The sequence below is a fragment of the Gallus gallus genome, chromosome 1 (genome assembly GCF_016699485.2).
Source record: "Gallus gallus isolate bGalGal1 chromosome 1, bGalGal1.mat.broiler.GRCg7b, whole genome shotgun sequence".
Lineage (NCBI taxonomy): Eukaryota > Metazoa > Chordata > Aves > Galliformes > Phasianidae > Gallus > Gallus gallus.
In genome coordinates, this window is record NC_052532.1 from 11,356,858 (window position 1) to 11,379,382 (window position 22,525).

Consider the following 22,525-nt stretch of genomic DNA (forward strand, 5'->3'; position numbering starts at 1 on the left):
TTCATCTTTTTTTTTTTTTTCTGTCACATGGTCTGATTTTTTTCTCATTGTTTCCAGATCAAGGAACTGTACAAAAAGTTGTTGTCTTACCCACCAACTTCTCTGCAAGTGGAGAACTCATTTTAGAAGAGCTGGAAGTTTTTCAGGTTTGGCTTGCTCCTACATTTACTCTTCCAATGTGTATGTTCGCACAAACACTTTGTTCTAAAAGACTTTGGCAAAGGCAACTGTGACTTGATAAAAGATCAAGTGAATGTGCCTACTGTCAGCTTGATACCACCCAAAGAGCAAAATAAAATATCTGAATGATGAATGTAGGTCGGCTCAAATCCCTTTTTGACCTGTATATAAGTTGCTTATTTTTAAAGTTGTCATACTATATAGAAGGATTTTGATAATGTTCTTATGAGGTTATGTTATAGTGGCTTCTGGAATGCAACTTTTGTCATTGGCATGAGATACTGAGACTATCCCTATTTACAGATTAAATCTAGGTTACTTCTTTAATTATCTGATAATCTTCCTAATTCTGGGCTGCAAAACTGAAGCAAACTAGTGTTTTTGCTCAGCTACAGATCTTCAAAGCTTCTGGAGTCAAAAACCTAGCAAGATTAAAGCAACATGAACCAAAAAGAAACATGAGCATCTATCGGGAAAAATAAAGGAATAGCCTTTGTCAGCCACTCTGGCATGTAGCAGTTTGTAACATCCTAAAGAAAACATTTCTCCTCATGTTGAAGATTCCGCTTCAAATTTTTTGAATGGGATGTTTTTTAAAACAAGTAGCCTCAGGGCAAATGGTGTTATGCATCTATAAACTTAGCTAAGGGTTTTGTCATGGGCTTTTCTTCTATTTCACTGAGAGTACGCAAGAACAAAAATGTAAGATTTTTATCTAGACATGCAACGATAGTTATTTCGCTAAGAAAAGGAATACTTTCTGTGTCAACCTTCAAAAAAGCATAATTAGCTCTCCTAGGCTTTTGTTGAAAACCTGCCTTTGAAAAAGATATACGTAAGTAACACTACTTAGAGTGCCATTTGCCCAGTTATTACTTACTCCACTTACAGAAAGTAGACAGGTGGGATGGGAGGAATCTTGATTCTAAGCCTCATTTCTGGGTGTCTGTGCACAGACCTTTTTATCCCGAACCTTCAAAATCACAGTACCATAACTACAGCAGTTGAAGTCTGTGTGGGCAGCATGGCCATGTTTCAGTGAGTCTCTCCAAGAGAAGGGAATGAGATCACTGGCTTTGTGCTAGTAAATATGGAGAGTAAGCAAAGCAAAGATTCCAGAATATAAGCAAGATGTGGCATCAGATCCAGTGTTGTATTGGAACTTGAATCTTCAGACAGTTCAGTCATAAAATACTGCAGAGCAGCTCTACGCTCCTTCATATCTTTGCCAGTTCTCATGATTCACAGCCAGATTTTCTAGTCCTGGCCTTCCCACTTTGCCCATAGTCTGCTGCAGTTAATCCTGGCCCACCAGAGGGTCTTTCCTTTGTGACTGAGAAATTGCTAAATCTTCAAAAAACACTAAACATTTTTATTACCACCATTCTAATCATTCATTTGGATGAGAATAATGAATTGCTTCACTTGCTTAAGGCAATGAATGTGATAATTCCTTTTCCAGCTCTCTAAGATTTGGTTTGGACGCAGACAGTAACAGACTCCAGTGATGACACACAGTAGTATACTGTACTGTTGCTGGGAACAAAACATTCAGTAACACACATGCCATTTTTAATATTCTTATCATTGATAATCTGAAAGCACGTGTTGGATGTTAGCCAAACTGTATGCACTGTAGATAATGTGTAGGAGAAATAGGACATATTCTTAACAGAGTCATGTAGTAAATATGCATGAGCTATTGCACAATTTTTTTGTATCATCAATTTTGAAGAACAGAAGTTTTTTATTGCAAAGTGAGAATAATGGCTTCAAAACACACTGCCTCAGTATTGCTGAACTAACACAAATGCAGGTTAATTAGTACTGTACGAAAATCAATGCACATAATGAATAATAATGCCGCTGAGCTCAGCCAGTGCATTTACTGAGACATTCATTGTGTGTATGAAATTTGTTTAGTTGTGAAAATAGCAGGAGTAGTAGGGGGTGATGCTTTTCCAAGATGTGGAAAGTTAAAGTTCTGTTAGGTATGACTCAGGTTTTATTGAACGTTAAATATTGATTTTGTGAGTGCATTAATGAGAGTCTTTGTAAACGTGGTTTGAAATCTTGTCTTTCAGAGTAATTCTCCTATAACAACAATGAAGATTTCATCTAAAAAGGTAAGGAGAAGAGGAATGCCTACTTAATGTTATTAATAGAGAAACAAATCAACTTAAAATGTTAACAGATCAATTGTAATGCATCATAGTAAATATAGACAAAACATTTTCTTTAATTAATGTGGAGAAACATGACAGGATCTGACATGAGCTGTTCATCTGCTCAAGAGCCAGTAGGATAAAATAATTTAATAATTATTTATGATTTCTAATTCACTTGAAGTATCTTTTAAAAAATAATTTCTAAATGGCAAATTAAAAAAAAAAAGTTTTAAAGGATGAAATTTGTACTCCTTATTTTAGTTAAGCCCTAAATAGAAATTTTCCTTTGGAAGTATGGCACGTATGAAAAAAAACATAATGTTGGATCTATGGAGAAATTGTACGTCTGTTCATTACTAGTAATGATGGAAATAGGAATGGTGAAAATAACCATGAAGATATCTAATGAAATGTCAAAACCCAAACTAAAAACTGTCATTCCATAATTTTCAAAGCAATGTGTTGCTCAATATTTCACAAAGCAATGAAGAAGTAAACACTTGTCACTCTTCACTGAATTAAATTTGGTGTAATTTATTAGATTTATGACCAAAAGAACAGGGAAGTGTCTAGATTGTGTATTAAGTAATAATTTATATTTAAGGAATAATTGATTAATAGTTTCTGTGTAAAAGTGATACTTTGGCCCAGATTCTAGTGATTCACTTTTAACTTCCCTTGCAAAAGTTATCATTTATTATAAAATGTCTTATTTTTCCAGGTATCAAAGGCTATCAAAACCTGGCTCCAAGCCCCAGCATAATCTCTAGGATTTATGTCTTGGAAATCTATGCATTGGAGAATCCAAGTAGGAACTCTGCATAATATTTATTAGTGTGACTATATGCAGAGAGAATACATAGTTCAAAGGCATGAGCCAACAATCCTCAGTGAATAAGAACCATGTTCTCAAATCGGAGCAATATTAAATCAGCCTGCCTGCCTCAGCATGGAACAGTGACACTCAGTGTCCAAAAAACATTAACATTCTAACTAGTTCTAAGTGTGTTCTAGCAGGAAGGTGGAAATATTACAGTCCTGTTCACTTGAGAGATGTCTGTTTTTCTTGACTTTACGTATATTAGTGGCTCCTCTCTTGGTCTTGAGTTAAGTCTTGGGTGAAGCTCCTCCACATTTAAAATAAATCTTTCCATTTCCTTCTACAGCAACAGCTGTACGTGAGCTCAGAGGAAGGGGTCACACAGGTCCCCTTGCACCGCTGCCACATCTATGGGACTGCCTGTGCTGACTGTTGCCTCGCCCGAGACCCGTACTGCGCCTGGGATGGCAACTCCTGCTCCAGGTTCTATCCCACAGGGAAAAGGTGAGCAGCCCTGTAAAGTCTGCCAGGAATGTAGGAATAAAGCTTTTGCTCTGCTATGTAGCTTGGAGACTTGTAACGAGATACAGAAGTGGAATGTCATTCCTTTCAGGAGCACATATAAATAGGTACTTGGTATTGTTCATCATGTGGGACTGTATGCTAGAAGGGTTGCCTTTTCATATTTAAAGCAACAGATGGGGAGAAAAAAAAAAAAAAACACCCTATTCATAATCAGAAATATTAATCTGATGTCTCATGCACAAAAAAATCAGTGAAACATTTGTTCCCTTTGTTAAAATTCAGTTGCTCACTGTGGATAAAATTAAGATAGCCCTAAATACAGCCAGATATCACTGAGGTTGCTTGATGAATAAAGTCATTTAGTTTTTGTTCCTCACTTGCTCCTTAATGAGAAGAATTATTTCTATGGAAATTTCAGGCAAATGTGACTTCCATGTAGTGCTTGCAGGTTTGGGGCTTTTGACACGAGATTTATTAATGCAGGAGAGGAGAGCAATTTCTCTTTCATTTACAACAGAGCTAGTAGTCTGTCTCATAATTCTTATGCAAAACAGGAGCCTCTTTCCGCCTCCCTAGGGAAATGTTTAATAGCATCAGGCTGTAGTGACTCTTGTATTGCCAAGAATCCACTTCATATACAAACAAAGCTACAGAATGTACAATGAAATGTTACTGCAGAGTAGACAAACCTTGCAGTTACATGTCAGAGCTTTGCCCTGTGGATGCCACTGTGCTCACTCCCTGAACCTGGCCTGCTCCAGTGACCCAACTAGCTGATGACAATGTCACTCCTAGAGATTAATGGTGACTTGAACAAATATTCTTTAATTGTCGTATTCTTGAATAATTCCTAATTTCAGATAGAAAGACAAAGCCCAACATGGCTATAGCTGTTAAAAGTACAGTACCATACCTGGGCCTTACACTGCTTTCACTTATTATATTCAAACAGTCTGCAAATTGATTGTTTTCTTCCATGGAGCAAAGGTCAGAAGACAGAGGAGAGGAAAGAAAAAGAAAATCCCCAAGTCTCACGCCACCTAACTCCTACACTAACTGAAAGATAATGAGCAGTGAGGTATACACGATCCGTACAGTTTCCAGTGGATTCCTTTTCATCTCCATGTATACACCCAGGGTTATTTCCACTGGGGCTTTCCTTCTTGTTGACATTTCATGTGCAATTTGCTTTTTATATAAAATGAAAATAAACACCTAGAATTATAAGGAAGAAATAATCTGTTTTCCACATGTGAAGGAAGTGAGCGGTCCTGTTAATTAACAGGAGAGATTATAAAGAAGAAAACAGTGGTAGAGCCAAACCCCATAGTTTAGGCAGTAACATCTTTCTGCGGGGCACATTTGTTCATTTGATTCTTTTGACAACCTGTCTCTGTTCCTCACCTAAATTAATTTACCTGGGAGTATCTTTATTTTCTAAAACCACCTTCTAAGACTTCTTTTGATAAGTATCAGAGGTAAAGTTTAGATCCTTAGAACTGCTTAATGTAACAAGCGTGCCATTGCTGATGGAGTGGAGCAACTCATGGTAGCAACAGGCATCCTAAAATTCACTGAGAAATTCTTCACTGTCTCCTCTGCCTTACACGTACAGTTCACACAGGTTAAGATCCTAAGGCACAATCACATGTTTTTAATGTTTAACATCAAAAATATACTTGGAATGTCAGAAATTACTCCTTTGAAAGATCAACTTTCAAATGTTGCCTTTTAAAACTATCCAGTGAAGGATCTGGTGATGAAGGATTAGAAGGTCTGTCTCTCACTGTTTCTGTAGTACCTGGCATAGTATGACCAAAGAAGCATCACCCTTTCACTTAGCAATGCTGCAGCTCCAGGGGCATTTTGGTTTCATATTCATAAGTCATTAGTGCATAGTTTAAAGTACTGTAGTTACATATCCCATTCCTTTGCAACAAGTGTCTATCAGCAATATATTTTTTTTTTTCACTGAACTTGATAAATGTTGAACTAATGTATGGAATATTCAGTTTTAAAAAAGTAATATGTACTAAGAGTAAAAATTCAGGTTCCAGATCTTCATGCACTGAATTCTGTGAGCAGTGACCTCCTAGCCAAAGAGGGCTAAAATGCCAGTACTCCCAGTCCCAGTAAATTCCTAAGCTACTTAACTTACAGAATCATGGTTTTGAATCTATCATCGAAATAGTATAATAAAGTCTCATTTTGAAGTGTTTTAAGACATGGTGAGTTTGAGTATCTTTTGGAAAGAAAGAAAGTTATATGCCCTCATGTAAAGGCAGAACTGAATCTGAGCTTTTCACCATTCTGAATTCTTCTACCTCTCTGCTATCACAGTGGCTACAGGCACCAAAAATCAGCCACCTCCCAAAACTGAACAGGAAACACGTCCTGCACCGTGATTTTCTGTTGGTGCATTAGATATGAGCTCTGTGACTCTTCTATATCTCATTCTAAGATGCTTGCCCATTTGAAGACCATTTGAATCCGAGAGGTCTGTCTCTGAATGTTAGGTCTTGCAACACTAAACCTATGTCTCCTTTATACATCACCTCTAGCCCTTCCACCCCTATGCCTTCATTGCAAAACTACTTTTCCTACCACAAGAACAATTGTCTTTAAAAAATTCAGCAAATTAGTTATTCACTTAAACAGTATCTTCTCTCTAGCATGCCTGGCAGCAGAAAAGCAACCTCAAAGTAGGTCATGAACTATACTATTGATCAGGATAAAAAAAAACAAACAAAAACAAAAGTTTACTTCAAGTATAGTTGTTTTGGAATAACAATTTGTGTTTTAAAATATTTTAGGAGGAGTCGTAGGCAAGACGTGAGACATGGAAACCCTCTGACTCAGTGCCGAGGTTTCAACCTGAAAGGTACTGTAATTTAGAGATCCTTATGCTATATAAAGAATGCATGGCTTTCCTTGTATGATTCATTGCAGCTCACATCTGTGTGGTTTACTGGTAAAGCATAATTATTTTCCAAGTCTGAATCTTTCCTTGCAATTATATGAATTCTGCATAAATATGATAAAATGATAAATGTAGAGTTCAACATACCTGAAATAAGAAGCTGATAGTATTGACTAGAAACAGGTATAGTGAATTTGAGTGCCTTTGTAAGTCTTCTAAGTCTTTATTAATTTCTCTATATGTGATTAAGGCTCAGACCTGAACACTTAGAGTAGAATAGAATTTGAGGTTATATTGGTTTTTGGAGCACATCTCTCAGCAGGTTCCTTTCCATTGTCATTATTCCTTTCTCCTTCTATCTAGAAAAATGAATTTCTTCAAACCTCTTTATGAATTCCCTTATTTCTAGTTGTGCAACTTCTTAGCCAGGCTGGCACAGTGCAGATAGACAGTGGAGAAAATGCTCTGCCTTCCCAGCTGCTCCTTTCTCCACATTGCTAGTCAACAGTCAGATATGTCTAAAGTCATAAAGTAGATGCACACATAAAGGCAGTTTAAGCCTTTTTAACCCATGCATGCCTAAGCTGGGCTGTGGCAACATCAAAACACAGGCACATATTAGAGAATCATGTTCCAGTTTCTGAGCTTGTGTCTTCTAAGTGTGCTCTCAACTGTGCCATCTGGAGATCTCACTGTAAATTGCTGATTGAATTTTTGGTTAAATGAGAGAAGAATGGTTGAAGAGTTATATGTCAAAGGTTCAGTCACAGAAAATTTTGTTTTGCATTTTTTTTTCTGTATCCTATAAGAGTCTCCTGCTTACTCTTGTGGTCTTTTTTCTTCCAGGAGTAAGTCAGTCATAGCATCCTCAGCCTAAATGTGGCTAATTGTGCTCTGGCTGCCAGCCCACAGTGCCAATGTATCACTCCCTGTGACTCAGTGTTGGGTCATTTGCACGAAGCTGGATAGTTTGAACAAGTTAATCAGAAACTTGTGATCAACTTCGCCCCACCATTATAGATTATGCACCTGAGCTCTGAGACATTCATATTAAAGCCTAGGCCCTGAACCATGAAGAAACTTGAGCTGTGTGTCCTACCTTACAGTCATGTGCAATGACCACCCACCCACTGTCTGTCCCAAGGACAGGTGTCTCCTCTTTCGATGTGGAAAATGTGAGAATGTCAGCTGTCTGCTTTGTGGGCTGAGGGGAAACAAACATTTAAACCTTGACATTCTTGTGACACGGGAATCTTGTTTTCAAGACATTTTTCTTAGTTTTGAAATATTTATAGATTTGGATGTTTGAGCAATTTTAAAGGATGTTTCAGTGACAGCAGTGTAGGTAGATGACACTGTCTTCCCTGGGGGAATAAATAAGGAAAAGAAATGGTAACTTGGACTCTTTCAAAATATAATGCAAGCTACTTATCGCAAAACTACTATGTTGGGAGGAACACTGAAATCTGCTTAAAGGACAAAGGAGCAGAGTTGGATGACAGCAAGAAATCTTCCAAGTTTATAAGGAATTATAGTCTTGAAACTCCTATTTCAAGCATGACAGGTTGCATGCCTTAGACCAAAACCAATATTGTTAGCATATTGATATTTTTTAAGAGATCGTTAAGAACTAAAGGGTTTGTAATATTGCTTTTCAAATGTTCTATTAAGTACTTTAGTATTTTTTATCCTTGTGTTAATGTTTATAGCCATTAGAGAAATGCATTTTTATTTTGTCACTGTTCCCAGTATTTGTAAGTGGTAGTAGGATGAACTAGTGAAGAAGTTAGATATGTACTGAACACGTAAATAGTGTTAAGAAAAATGTGTTTATGTGATATATCTAGCCCCAGCGTACAAAAAAAAAAAAAAAAATTGCTACAGCTCCAATTTTTTCCATGTTTCACAGCTACAGACATGACAGCCAAGCTCTGACAGGTTATGGTCTTTGAATGCAAAATATGTCTACATTATTCTGGTAAATAATGCAGTTGATTTTGGCACAGCCTCATAAATGTGCTGAGAACTTGCAAGGACTAAAACCAGGGAAACTCTCCTTCCTGTAATAGCATAGATTCCCATTTCATATGTGAATTGATGAATGAAATTGAGAAGAATGGGAGATAAAATACATTCTGAGGAAGACCTGTTTTAGGACTGCAAAAATACAGTATGATTACTACTTGTTTGTGAAAATAAAGAAATATTTTTATTTTATATATGTAGTAAGCTTTTAAATCTGAAGTGTATTTTGGGGGGGGACAAATATTACAAAAAAAAAATTACAAAAAAATATTACAAATCTGTGGCAAGTAATGAACAGTTCCTTTCAGTAACTGCCATCTATCAAGACCACAAAGGGCCAAAGCAAGTCTAAACGATGACATACACTCAGCACTTGCCCATGTGTTGCTGGAGTGCTATATATCTTTCCTGGCCTATGTTGATTGCCTAAGTACTCACTGAATTTCAGATTTAGAGTGAGGTCCTTTTTCTTGCTTTTTTAGAGAGGAGAATGCTTACAGTCAAGTCTGCCCTCTCTTGCCTCCCTGTGATACTGCATGACCATTGAAATGGATGGAGCTGTCCTTACATCGTGATATATTTTTGAACCTACAATATTATTCTAATTTTCAAATTGTGAAGTGTGAAGAAGTATACCAAATACTTTGTTCTATGTTAGACAGTTCCAAAGAGGTGGTTTTGTCATAGTAGAGAATGAGATCATTTCAGGAAAGAATATCCCCAGGCTGTTATCCCATCCAGAAGCAGTGATTTCCAGGCAGAACTCCACTCACTAGGAGTGTCTGGGCATGCATTTGCCTACTTGCCCACAGGTGTCCCACTTTCTCAGAAGAGATCGTATCAAAGTGATAACACCAGTATTTGGAACTGGATTTTCTTTGTTACATTTTTTTTCCTTTCTTTGAAAATTCTGTACCATGGCATATTTATTACCTGCTAATATCAGGATTAGATATACTTCAATTGACTGTATTGCAAGTGGTGCTGCACAATTATTTATTTTCTATACAACGCCAGCATTTACAGTAGCCTGACCTGCCTTCTTTTACTTTTTAGCATACAGAAATGCAGCAGAAACAGTCCAATATGGAGTAAAAAACAATACCACCTTTCTTGAATGTACACCCAAATCTCCTCAGGCTTCCATTAAATGGCTGCTACAGAAAGATAATGACAGGAGGAAAGAGGTGAGTGTGTCAACCAAACAACTGCTCTGGAAGGGACCTCAGTCAGCATCTCCATCTCGGAATGAGGCGAGATGGCATTTGTGTTTTCATTAGATCCTGAAGCTGGAGAATATTTGTGGGTGCAGGACATCAGACAGCCCTTTAATTGTATAAATCAAGCTAAAGTCTTCAGTGTGGCAGAAAGGCATTTCACTCATCAGCTCCGCCAGCTCCAATCAGAACAGAATAGCTAATAAATAGTAATAAAGTCAAGGAACTGGTTAATGAATTTTTCCTTTGCACCTTACTAATTGCAAATGGAAAGTTTGCAGCACTTGGGATTTACTATTGATCTGAGGAAGGAGGCATAAAGTCAGTAAGCTGTGTAAAGTTCAGGAAGAAGTCTTCTTGCAGCGGCCTTTCTGTGCTATTGAAAAGATAAAAGGCATAAGTGGGAGAAATGTGAAAGGTTTCTTTAACAAGAACGCATATTGACAAAAGCATTTCCCCACCGTGTTGCAATCACATTTTCCATTACTGCAGCCTCTAAGGCTCTCAAATTTCAGCACTATAATATACAGTCAGATTATTTATGAGGAACACATCTTTTTTAACTAATAAAAAAGGAAAAAAAAACAATTTCAGATCTGAGGCAGTTACTGTGAATAAGAAGGAATATCTTTTGTAAGGAAAAATTAAGTGTTATGATGTCTGTTGATAGTTTATAAATACTGAAAAGCACTACTCACATAGCAGACGATTTTCCAAAATCAGAGAGAACTTAGAAGCTTTTTGTTGAGTCTTTTCATCATATTCTCTCCTGTAGTGTTAGGATACTCCAGCCATGTCCTGGTAATATAGGTAAAATTATTTAACCCTTTGCTTCAGAATAGCATCTTCCACTTTTTTCTTGTTATATTTTATATGAATACTAGAATTGATTTAGTTTTAAACAGAAACAGTCAAATTAAAGTAATCAAAAGGTTAGTTACATTTCAAGCTGAACTTAATCTCTCAGGTTTCTGAACAGTGTCTGAAGAATTTTATAGCAACAGAATAGTGCAATAAATAAATGAGTTCCCAAAAGCATCAGGTATAATGAAAAGTTCAGTCTCAAAATAGAAAAATATTTCATACAAATAGCAGCACTGTTATTCTTTGATAATAGGGTATTTAGCAATTTTTATTTCATAGCTGATATGCCAAGGGACATGTGCAGTCATTTATAATCAGATGATGACAAAACAAGCTGTGGTAACTTGCTTTCTTCAAATGATGCGACCATCTCTTGGGGCTGCCCAAAGTCTGAAGCCAGAAGGGATACAAGAGAGTAGAAAAATTGCTCTATGTTTTCAATGAAGTAACATAGCTGATGCTATATGAAGAAAACTTTCATACCAGGCTTTAGACTTCACAGCTCAGATAGAGTTCTGTGGAAGTTAGCTCCAGAAACTCACTAGCAGTCAAAGTTTTCACCAGAAGCCACATTGCATTCAATGACAGATCAACACTTGGCCTAAGCCTGCACCTTTCTTCCATCAAATCTCAACTGCAACCTCTGATGCTGGAAAAGAAGTAAAAACCTGTAGCCCTGGCAAATAAAAGCTTGTTTTCTCAACTTCTCTTCTTGAACATTACAAAAGCTTTTCTTTCATAAATATTTACATCTTTATCTCCATCCCCATCAAATCCACTTTAATGTAATGAATAAAAATATTGAAATCATTTTCTCTAGAGACACTCGCTGGGAGGCAGTCTCTTTCCTAACATTAGCAGGCACAGTGGCCACTGTGATTCATGATGAAGCAAAACATAATACCTTTAAAATGTTCTTTAAGAAAGATAGAGGCGTTTAAAGTAATAGTTAACGAGGAGTTGCAATACTGCATTGTTTTGTAACATTCTTGAAAAAGTTCCTTCTGTCTTTTCTATCTTTAGGTTAAGCTGAGTGAGAGAATCATAGCTACTGAGCAAGGACTTCTCATTCGCTCTGTCCAAGACAGTGATCGGGGGCTTTATCACTGCATTGCAACAGAGAACAATTTCAAGCAGACCTTAGCAAAGATCAATTTCAAAGTGCTGGATACAGAGATGGTGGCCTATATGACTGACAAGTGGTCCCCGTGGACCTGGGCCAGCTCCGTGCGAGCCCTGCAGTTCCACCCGAAGGACTTTGTGGGAGCTTTTAGTCACTCCGAAATGCAGATGATCAACCAATACTGCAAAGACAGTAGACAGCAAGGTCAGCGGAGGGAAGAACCCCAGAAGATGAGAGGGGACTACAGCAAACTAAAGGCCCTTATCAATAGCAGGAAAAGTAGAAATAGAAGAAATCAGTTACCTGGTTCTTAATTTTATTTTGCAGCAGGAGATATCTTTGTCCTCACTGTAGAGGGCTTATATTTGTCTGTTGAGAACGAAGTTGTGCAAATACGATGAAAAATTAAATGAAATTACAACAAGCCTCGGAAAAGATCCTCCTTCCAATAAAATGCAGTGTAACTCAACTAAAGAAAAGATGTGGAGCATTTTCAGTCCTAGATGCTTACTGGCACTAGGTTAGGCTATGTCATGAAAACAAAAATGAGTGTTCTTCTTAAACCAGATTCATATTTAGTATCTCGATATTTAATTACAGTTCAACAGAAATTTTTACAAACTCAGTGCAGTATCTTGCAACTCTGGAGCTGTACCAGACTGGTGGTGGAAGAATCTGGATTAAGATGCACACCCCAAGTAGGATGGTACTAAAATTTCTTTGCACTGCATTTATGAACACGAGTTTCTACTTGTTTACTAGTTGATACTGGGTTTACAGCTTTCACTCACCGTTCAAATCATGTAAGTACATGCAGATAAGATGCACGTAAAGTGTAGTAGAAATGTGTCATTCATTCAGAGGTCAAATGAAGGAATGAGTAGAAAAAAAATATGTTTTTATACTTTGTCAGAGGAAACACTGATTATTGTGCATAGTATGGGTTGTAATAAATTAATGAGTTCTGGAATGTAACTTAAAATATCTCTGCTCATATTGATTTTTATTAATATACCATGTTCAATAACACTACATAGCTTTATAAGTGGTACAATGCTAATATGAGAATGTTCGTTATATGTAAAATTCTGAAAAGCACCTAAGTGACTTGGGTATTTTAGCTGTTTTCAAAGAATTACACTCCTTTGGTTTGTTTTTCAAAAGACAGAATGTGTAAGAGTGTTTATTCAAAAAAAAAATCTTTAATCTATTCCATAGTTAAATCGAGGTTGGCCTGCAATATAGAAACAAGTTTTGAACATCTTTGAAAATTTTAAAACTTATTTTTTTCAGCTTCTCAACATGGAAAATATTATCTAGATTTTTTAAATTAAAGCATTTCCACTTTTCTTTTTAATGTTGTTTTCACAGTTTCCTCCTCTATTCTGTTTTTCTGCTGTAAAGAATATTCGAAAAAGAACTGAAAAATGAAAAGATAAGAAAGAGAGAAAACAATATTTAAAAAACTGGTTAGGGTCAAAAAACAAAAAGTATAACAACATTTTGAGAGATACATTTAAATAGGGATATTTTTGTTCAAGGAGAAGCTGTCAGGCCTAATGAAGTTCATCTTGTTGCTAATTGGTTGCATGTGCATCAAGCTATCCTGGTAAAAACAATCACCTTTTTTTTTTTGAGCAACACCGATACCAAAAAAATAGGGACAGGTGTTCCTTATTTTACTGTGTAAGAGTGTTTCAGAATCCACTGAGTCTCTTCTGAGGAAATAGACACCAGGGATTCAATCTGTGGGAGTAGCTTAGAAAAATTATGTTTTATTTTATGATGGCATCAGCTATTTAACTAAGTATGGTCAGCTCAACAAAAACAAAAATTAAAAAAGGAGCTTTCTAAAAAGCCACTGAATGAAAACTTCTAAGCCCAGCAAAATTAAGAAAAAGTGGTTAGTACCAGCCAATAACATGGATATTGTACTTTAAAACACAGCTTTAAAAAATTTAATGGGTGTTTGTTGAAACTCTTGGGCATTATTTCGATTCTACACTGGTCATAACTGTGGAGGATGTAGGAGGACACCTCAAGTTTCATGCCAGTGTAAATGAAGATCTAGTGCAATGGAGTTAACTCTTGTTACTTAGATGATACCATAGTTCTTTATGTCATATCATTGCCACCTGACTTAGAATATCTGGGAAATGGGCCCTGATTCGTTAAACCACTTAAACACTCTCCCTAAGACCCTTTGATGCTGATGGGCGTTCTTGGACTTGGGTTTATGTGCTTAGTGCTTGTTTCAAAGGGGATGGCAATGCCTACCTGTTCATGTATTACTGTGCAGCTAAGTGCTTTCCTTAATCAAGGCCTAAATGCATGTTTCTGCAGCATGCAGACACTGGTATCTGAGGTTCTTCTCATGGAAACCAGTGGGTAGAATTTCTCTTCGACTTCTGCAAGCTTGAATCTGGCCCCAAGAGATAGCAGAATATTTTCTGGTGGGGGAAAAAAAAAAAAAAAAAAAAAAAAGGAGAGAGAGGTAAGAGAAAAGATAAAACTTTGTTTTCCCAGCTGACTTTCAGTGCAGCAAACTGCATTTTTTTTTTTTTTTCCCAAGGACAACTGACTTCTGGAGTGTGTAACTTACAAACCAAAAACTGAGTGCCACAAAATGAAACTACCTCCTGGAAAGACGTTAGTGCATATGCTCTGTGTGCTGCCATGCTCTTCCTATCTCCTATTCACTGCAGAGTTAGTGTGATCTTAATGTCTGTTGTGAGGATCATAGTTGCTTCCAGATGGAATACAGTGATTAATAAGTATTTAAGGCTACAATTTACTCTTTTAAGTGGTTAGGTACAGTGATGTTTTAATAGGCCTCCATTAGGCCTCAAAAATTATAGTTACACTGTTTTCTAATAGAATACTGGCAATAAGGGAATCCGCTAAAACAATCAGCATAGCTCAGAGTTTTGTGTGATTATGAAATAATATTTTTAAAGCTGCTTCATATACCATTATTATGGTATGACTGTTTAAGGGATTATACTTAAACTAACATTTTTCCTGCTGCATGAAAACTTCAGCATATATATAATAAGCTTCTGTCAGTGCGTAAGCGGTTCAAGCTTCCACGCTTTAGCAGCCTTCCCCTGTGTATAGAGTAGTCAGGAGCCAGATGCTCAGCTGGTATAAACTGATGGAACTTCCTTGCTGTCCATTTAGCTACTGTGCATTCTGCCATCTGAGTGTTTGGCCCTAAATGTACAGAATACACAAACTGCAATTCTCCTTTGTTTCAAGTAGCCCCTCTACTGTAGGCGACACCAAAACTTAGGACTGTAATATTATTTGTGCTATTTAATACTTCCTATTTTGAGGATTACTAAATAATGTATATAATTTTATTTCTTAAAAAATACAAAAGCAAAAAGACTTCTAGGTATAACTTCACCAAATGTAAAGATATGTTCTCTGCTAAGAACTTCACCGTGTACTGATATTTTTGGGCTATTTTTATTTTGTGTAGTTTGTAAAGTTCGCTGAAATCTTGACCCAATGATGTGTTCTTTGCAATTGTTGTTACTGTAGATATGCGTGTTTTATTAAGAAAATCCTGTTTTTAAAAGTGTAGGTATGTGTATAAGTTTCTAGCACGATGAAACTGTCATTACAGTGAATATGCATTATATGGTGTGTAAGAAAGAACAAAATGTAGTTTAAAATAGTAATATTTAATTGAATATCTAAAATACTATTTGCCTGACAAAATAAAGTGTGTTGCAACAAGTTAAATTATTTTAATATACTTCTTTACAGTTGTTTGTTAAAAATAAGGAGCTTTATTTCTTTATATGAAGAGCCATCCCAAAGGGCTTCTTAGGCAAGTACAAGAAAGTAGTTGCAGCATCAGGTATTGCAGCTGATCAGTTCTGAGCTCCTCTCTAGTCTGAACACTCATTCACAAAGATTTCCAGGGATAGATGATGAGTCCTAGTTGAATTCTTACAGAGAAGATCCATTCTGAAGACCTTGCATGTAAACTGGTCAGCATTTTCTCATTGCATATATATATATGAAATATAGGTTTTTCATATATATCTTTTTCATATTTGTATATGAAAAAAAAAAATGTTTTCTAGTAGCAATATAAACTGTTATCAGCAGTACCTGACTCTAAATAAGGAGAGCAGAATATAAAAGCTTTCTGATTTTATTTCACTTTGAAGTGAAGGAAAGCAAACATCACCACCCATTTTGTGAAATCCTGCAAATGAAAATTTGTGCTGCTCAGCTTTTTCTTTCACACAAGACATTTGCCAAGCAACTCCCCAGGGCAGGGAGGCTGGTGGGTATGCACTATAAAAGGGACCCACAGCTCACTCCCATTTCCTGGCTTCTCCTTGGAGCAAATAACCTGCCTGACACCTGCAGTACATTCCTTTTTTTTCTGCATCGATCATCAAAGCAGTTTTATAACTGCTCTTCTTATCTTCTGTTGTGTTCAAATGGGTTTTATAAAGAAAGCATAGGGCCTGCCCCATTTTAAGGAATAGTCATTCCTTAAAATACTGATCTTCACAACAATGTTCTGGGTTTATAAACCTGGATTTTGAATTCCCAAGTAGACAGGTTCCTGCAAGGCATTATGAAGTGTGAGAGGGACAAGATTACCTCATCCTAGGATTTCTGTACTGACTGGCTCCGAGATGTGCTGACCCTGGAGAGATACCTGCACTAAGGCCAGTTCAGGTCTGAAGCTGAGCGTTTGAACACTCCATCCTGCTGCAGGAAATGCTTGAATTAGGCTCCAAAAGGCAGGGATTTAAGAGCGAGTCATTTACAGACTATAATGCTCTGATATACTTTTCACAGATCTGATCCTCTGTCTTTAAACCCCAGCCTTCTTCTGATCCTCTCTGCCTTTTTCCCCATTTTCTCTGGAGTTGCAGCAAGGTTCAACCACTTATTGCTCCAGGCAGCAGCAAAACAAGACACTTGATTTCTCAGGACATCAGATGCAAGATTTTCAAAGACCTGAACTTCCTTCTTTCAAATTTGTTGGAACTTTTTTTCATGTGGGAGCTACTTGCCTTTTCTAGTGACAAGACCTGTTGAGTGGAAGCAGGTTGTGAATAAACCACATTCACAGAACCTGCTGTGAAGCATGTGCAGGATCTCTAGAAGGGCAGAGAAGTGCTTGGCACATCCTCCTCAATGCATCCACAAAACCCAGAGGAAACCAATGAAAATGTTGCCTGCACAGGAGGCACTGCTAACACCAGGGTGGCTCCCAGTCCTGCAGTGTGATTGTTGCCTATGGAATTAATTGTCGTCTCTAGAATTAAGTCAGCAGCTGTGGGGCAGGCCATAAAAGCAATTTGGGCCACTTGTCTAAAATAATGCTCTAGGTCTCTGGAGATCAATATCTCTTTATCCTTTGAGCTGCAGCTGGTTTGCTAAGCCCATTCTCCCACAGCCCAAGGTTGTCTGGGGAGAAGTGACTTCATGTGATATGAACTCAATTAAAATTACATATGGGTACATATCAGCTGGTCCTGTTTATATACATTCATGCACATAATAAAGACTAATATAGAAGCTTTTTGTAAAGTATTTGCTGGTTCATTTAGCTTCTTTTGACATTACTGTACATCCTTTTTCTGTTTCAATTTGATCAGAATCAGACATCAGGTTTTCAAGACACTAATAACCTGTGAGTAGAACAGTTGATATCTCCAAGGACATTTTAAAAGACAAACAACTCATCCTCAAAACTCTTTCTTCTAATCGCTCTTTTTCTAACATACCTTCTTCTCCACCTGAACATGAATTTCCTTTTTTACATCAGGAAACTTTAGCATAGTGTAAGTTAAAAAAAAGAAAAGAAGTGTTGGCATCCAGCATGTCAAACCTAAACTAAAGGCTGAGATTTGTCAATGCCTTGGCATTCTGGACACTCCAAGATGGAAATTTAATGCAGCTGTCTCAGTGGTCAACAAACGATTATTTCACAGTAATAGACTGTCCTGTATCCCAGGACTCGTTTTTGGAGTGTATACAGAGCTTTACAGAGCAAACAGCATTCACATATTATTAGCACTGCATCAGCTTTGTTACTGATGATTTGAATGCCAAGCCTTACAAATGAACCCAAATGTTTGCTGAGCTCCACAATCAAGACTGTTTAAGCCACAAGGTTTCAAAACATGCAGCACTTTAAAAAAACCCTGAAACTTTTTCAAAGAATTTTATGAAAAACAAATTAAAACTTGGTTACGTTGTTATTTGTGGGGAATGAGAAAGTCAGTGAGAAAGTCAGTAAGAAAGACTGTTTTCTATCTGAGCAACTTGTACAGAAAGATTTAGCATTGGAAAAGGGTAATCAGAAATACATTTGCTTAAACCTTCAATTCAAAACTTTTTTGGATAACTGTTGTTCCTTGGCACTTTATAGTAGATCTGTTTCCAGTATCTGCTTTCTCTGTCTCCATTTCAGAGGTCCCCAAGACACATAGGACTTGTACTTACTTTCAGGTCCATGTCTGGGGACATAGTTGTCCAGGGTCTTTTCCCTAATAAATTACCTGTAGTATTATCTCTTATATCTACCTAAACAGCTTCAGCTGTTTATACAGTGTTAAATAATAAATAGATAAAAGTTGCACTTTAAAATTTTTGCAAAGAATGAAAGACTGGAACCCCAGAAACAGAGCAATGAAACATGCTGCAGGTCTTGTATGAGCACTGTGAATATGAATTGCTACTACATGTTCCTATGTGATGGAAAAATATCATTCTTTCAACCCTAAAGGGACAAATCTTCCATAAATCAAAGCTCACCAAAATTAATCTTCTTTCACTACTAACAAGGATTTGCTCTGTCCCTTTCCAGAGCTTTTATCTCACTCTCAGTTTTGTTTCGTCTTGTTTTTAATTCAATCATTTTCTCTTCCAAAAGTTCTTTCTGTAGGGTTCTTCACATCATTTTCTTTACGGTCTCTTCTTTATTCCCTATCCATTCAGTTAAACTCAGTCTGAGAACAGCTAGTTTAATTTAGCTGTTTTAATTACAAACCGTGTTCATTCCAATACTCTGAAATATATTGCTCTCTCTTAATATATCTCTCGTGTGCTATGTCTTCCATCTAGAAATGTATGGAGTGGACTACTGGGAAATGGTTAACACAGAGAATAACATACCTGGTAGGGGCTCATGTTTGCTGTCATTTGGGTGACCACCTGCCCTCTGAAGCACCCTTGTCATCTCCCAGTGTGGGGCCTGTTGTAATGTGGGACAAATTGGCCAAGGAGTCCTAAAAGGAGTTCAAGAAGGTACATTTACTAGTGTTGCTGGAGACCAGTTAGAGATTAACAAAGAAAGAACTGCCTTGCCAGTTTATTCGTTCCTGTCAAGAAGGCAAGCTGTTATTTTGAAGGGAGCTAACGACACGATGGTGAAACCCATATAAGCTGAATAGAAACTTCCACTGTATCCTCCAGCCAACTGTAAAGTCAGCCAGCAGAAATCTTGGAAATTGTACAAATCTTCCTGCATTGAGAGCACTCAGGTTTGGATGCCAAGAATAAATCTCACTCTGAGGGAAACCTCTGAAGTAACTTCTGTTGACTGAACTGTTCTGGCTGGTGAAGGCAGAGCTGAGTGTGGCAGACAGTGTCACGCCATACCAGATGCTGTATCCCCCTAGCCCAGTTTACACCAGATTTTGCCTTACATGTCAGTATGGAAAGAGATGGAGATAAAGTAGTCCGCCACCTTTACCTTGAACTGGCAACTCTAGGCCTCTCTTTTGGTTCAGTCCATCTACTTTGTGCTGTCCCAGAAAGCTGAAACAGTCATAAATACCATTTAAATGGTTGATTAAGTCAGCATACAACTGCTTTTCATCACTGGAGTTATGCAAAGCAACCACTGGTTCAAAGCCATTATTTCAGTCCCTTTACCAGGACAAAGCACTGTGCTCACTTTTTTGAGACTTGTCAGCATTCTAAAGAAAAGCAGAGCGTGGGGAGGGATGGTACAATAACCTGGAGGGCTCTGATTTGCAAGTGATGCTTGGTAGTGACCTCTTTGTGCTTTAAGATGGGAGAAGAGTTTCTGTAAATATTTTCTGCAGGCTGCACCACTGTTCTTTCACAAACAAGAAAGCCTTTAAGTATGCCATACCTTGGACTTGAAATTTGTTACTGAAAAAATACCAGGAGGTATGTAATTCATGACAGATCCAGAACTCAAGATACGTAGTATATTGCAAAATACCCCAAGTCTGGTGCAGTGTCATCAATTCCTTGACTAACACATGCATCATCTAGCAATTTCCATCCCTACATCCCAGGAAAGATCCAGCAAGTATTTCCTTGAGGACAGATTAAACTGCAGCCCAGTCCAATGTACTTCTTTTCTCAGTTTCTTAAGCCAGGTTCCTAGTTAAAACTCTTAGTGATGTTATCTAGTTACCTTGGATGAGTGAGGTCTGAATAAGGCCTAAGGGATCTGGCTTTCCATGAAGTGTACCCGGCCTCCTCATTCCTGTTTCTGAGGTCTTCTAAATTGTAAGTCTTTCTCACCACCCGATTCTGGGCTCTCTGTATTCTCTCTATAAGTTAATTCCAACTCACTGACAAGAACACTTATTTTCTGTGTCATTTATTTTAGGCTACTGTGGCCATAATAGCCACATGCAAATCAGGATATTGAAAATCTATCTGAAAATCTATTTTTAAAAATCAGAGAAAAAAAATGACTTAATATTATGAAGATGTTTTTTAAAGGATAATTAATTTCCTTCCAAATTCTATCTTTATGCACTAAAAGATAAAATAAAATACAACGCACTGTCGATTTGATTTGTCAAATCTCACTGCGAAATTGCCCTCAGTCATCTCTATACACCGAAACACTCATATTCCCAAATAATTGGATTATTTCCTTCACACCAAATAATGTAAGACTTCTAAACACTTTCTCCAATCAAGGTTCTCTCTTATAAAAGATGTCATTTTTTTCAGGAATAACTCTGAACGAAACCATGAGATGTGCCTGCCTGTGGTCCTGGTAGTCCTGTAGCTTTGCTGTTTCATCCACCATCACCACCACTAGCTGGCTGGCTTGAAGTTGCCTTTGAAGTTAGCTAGATAGTTCTAGAATAAAGTTCTGCATTGCATTAGCAAACATATGGCTCATATTCTCCTTACTGTGGATTAGACAGTACTTAAAGCTTGGTTTTATAGTGCCCCTCTACGTTTAAACATTGTGCAATGATTCAGTACTGCAGTCCAGCTCTGGACTAGAAACTATTCAATGTGCACCATTAACTGAATACTGAGTTGATTTTAAGGACAGAAATTAGAATAAATGTACATTTTTAAAATCTCCTCAATTGTCATAGGGTGCTTGGCAATATCCCATTTCTTTCTTTCACTGAAGGTTATTTCGTCTTCTTTAATGTAAGAATTTGTATCAGTTGAGTAGTTTAATTTTCCTTTCTGCTATAAATCTTGGCCTTTGGTGTCCATAGCTCTCTTTGCACAATGATTCTGTGCTTTTGTTTGCACCTTTGTTTGATTGCAACTCACTTGGATCCACTAACCTGAAGAAACATGATGCAATTGATATGGGAGAGCAGCAGAGACAGTTGAGCACAGCCTGAATTTATATTTTTATTTCGCTTGTCAGAAAACTGGTTGCAGTACAAAATGAATGTGTCATCCTAGATCTCACACTCTGTTCTGCGGGCAGCTACACGTGCACAGCAACAGCTGAAATGGAAATACAGGTCTCAGAAGATACTTAACCTTTCAACTTCTCTTATCACCATTGACCTCAAATTGCATATTGGACATTTCACAAAGACAAAATGAGAATTAGAGCTGCTGAAAAATGAGTTACAGCAAATGAACACAGTGTGTACTGACACAGCTCTCATTGTTTGTTTGCAGTGTGATTATATGTGCCGACTGACCATAGGGAACTTTTCAGGAACAGCATGTCTATCTCCACCCAGTGTCTGTCAGCAAAGCTGATCATGGCTTGGCCATGAATGGCATTGTAGGTTTGCATATTAACAGGAAGAACAATCTCTCTCCACTCAAATATGAAAATTAAAGAAATACTGGAGAAAATACAAAAAGAGGAGAAATGATACAGGGAAAACATTTATCTGTTAAGGTAAATATTGTTGTTAAAGCTTGTGAGACTTTCTCTTCCCTTTCTTCTCTTTTCCATGCAAAACCAAGCATCCTTAGAAAGAGACTGTTCAAGATGTAGTGGGGTGATGAGTCTTGAGATGTTGATGGGGATGAGACCCTGAGCAACCTGATCTAGTGATCATCAACCCTGCACACAGCAGGGGCTTGGAATGGTCGAAACTAGGTGATCTTTGAGGTCCCTTCCAAATCAAGCCATTCTATGATTCTAAGTCTAAGAGAAGTGAATTAAAATATTCTCATATTGGAGAGATATTGGCATTTGAGTTGGCCCTGTGACCTATGACTTAAAAGGGAAAGTGGGAAGTTTCCTTCTCTGCATGTGTTTAGCTGCCACCACGGATCAAATGGACGACTTAAAGTGTGCAGGCTCACACAAGGCCATTCACTAGGACATGTGCACAGTGAGTGCTCCAATTTCATTTCCCCTCCCCTCATTTTGAATGAAGGTCAGTGAACTCTGACTGAAGAGTTTGAATAACATCAATGCTTGCACCAAAA

General features: G+C 37.4%; 1 protein-coding gene across 1 annotated transcript in view; it reads left to right on the top strand.

Moving 5' to 3' along the window:
- Positions 1 to 15,592, top strand: part of SEMA3C (semaphorin 3C) — a 122,123-nt gene extending 106,531 nt beyond the window's left edge. The window contains exons 13-18 of the mRNA NM_204243.2: positions 58 to 146; positions 2,265 to 2,306; positions 3,515 to 3,672; positions 6,507 to 6,574; positions 9,695 to 9,825; positions 11,743 to 15,592. Of these exons, the coding sequence (NP_989574.2) occupies positions 58 to 146; positions 2,265 to 2,306; positions 3,515 to 3,672; positions 6,507 to 6,574; positions 9,695 to 9,825; positions 11,743 to 12,156 (902 nt within the window). The 3' untranslated portion in view covers positions 12,157 to 15,592. The remainder of the gene's footprint in view (positions 1 to 57; positions 147 to 2,264; positions 2,307 to 3,514; positions 3,673 to 6,506; positions 6,575 to 9,694; positions 9,826 to 11,742) is intronic.
- Positions 15,593 to 22,525: the final 6,933 nt, after the last annotated feature.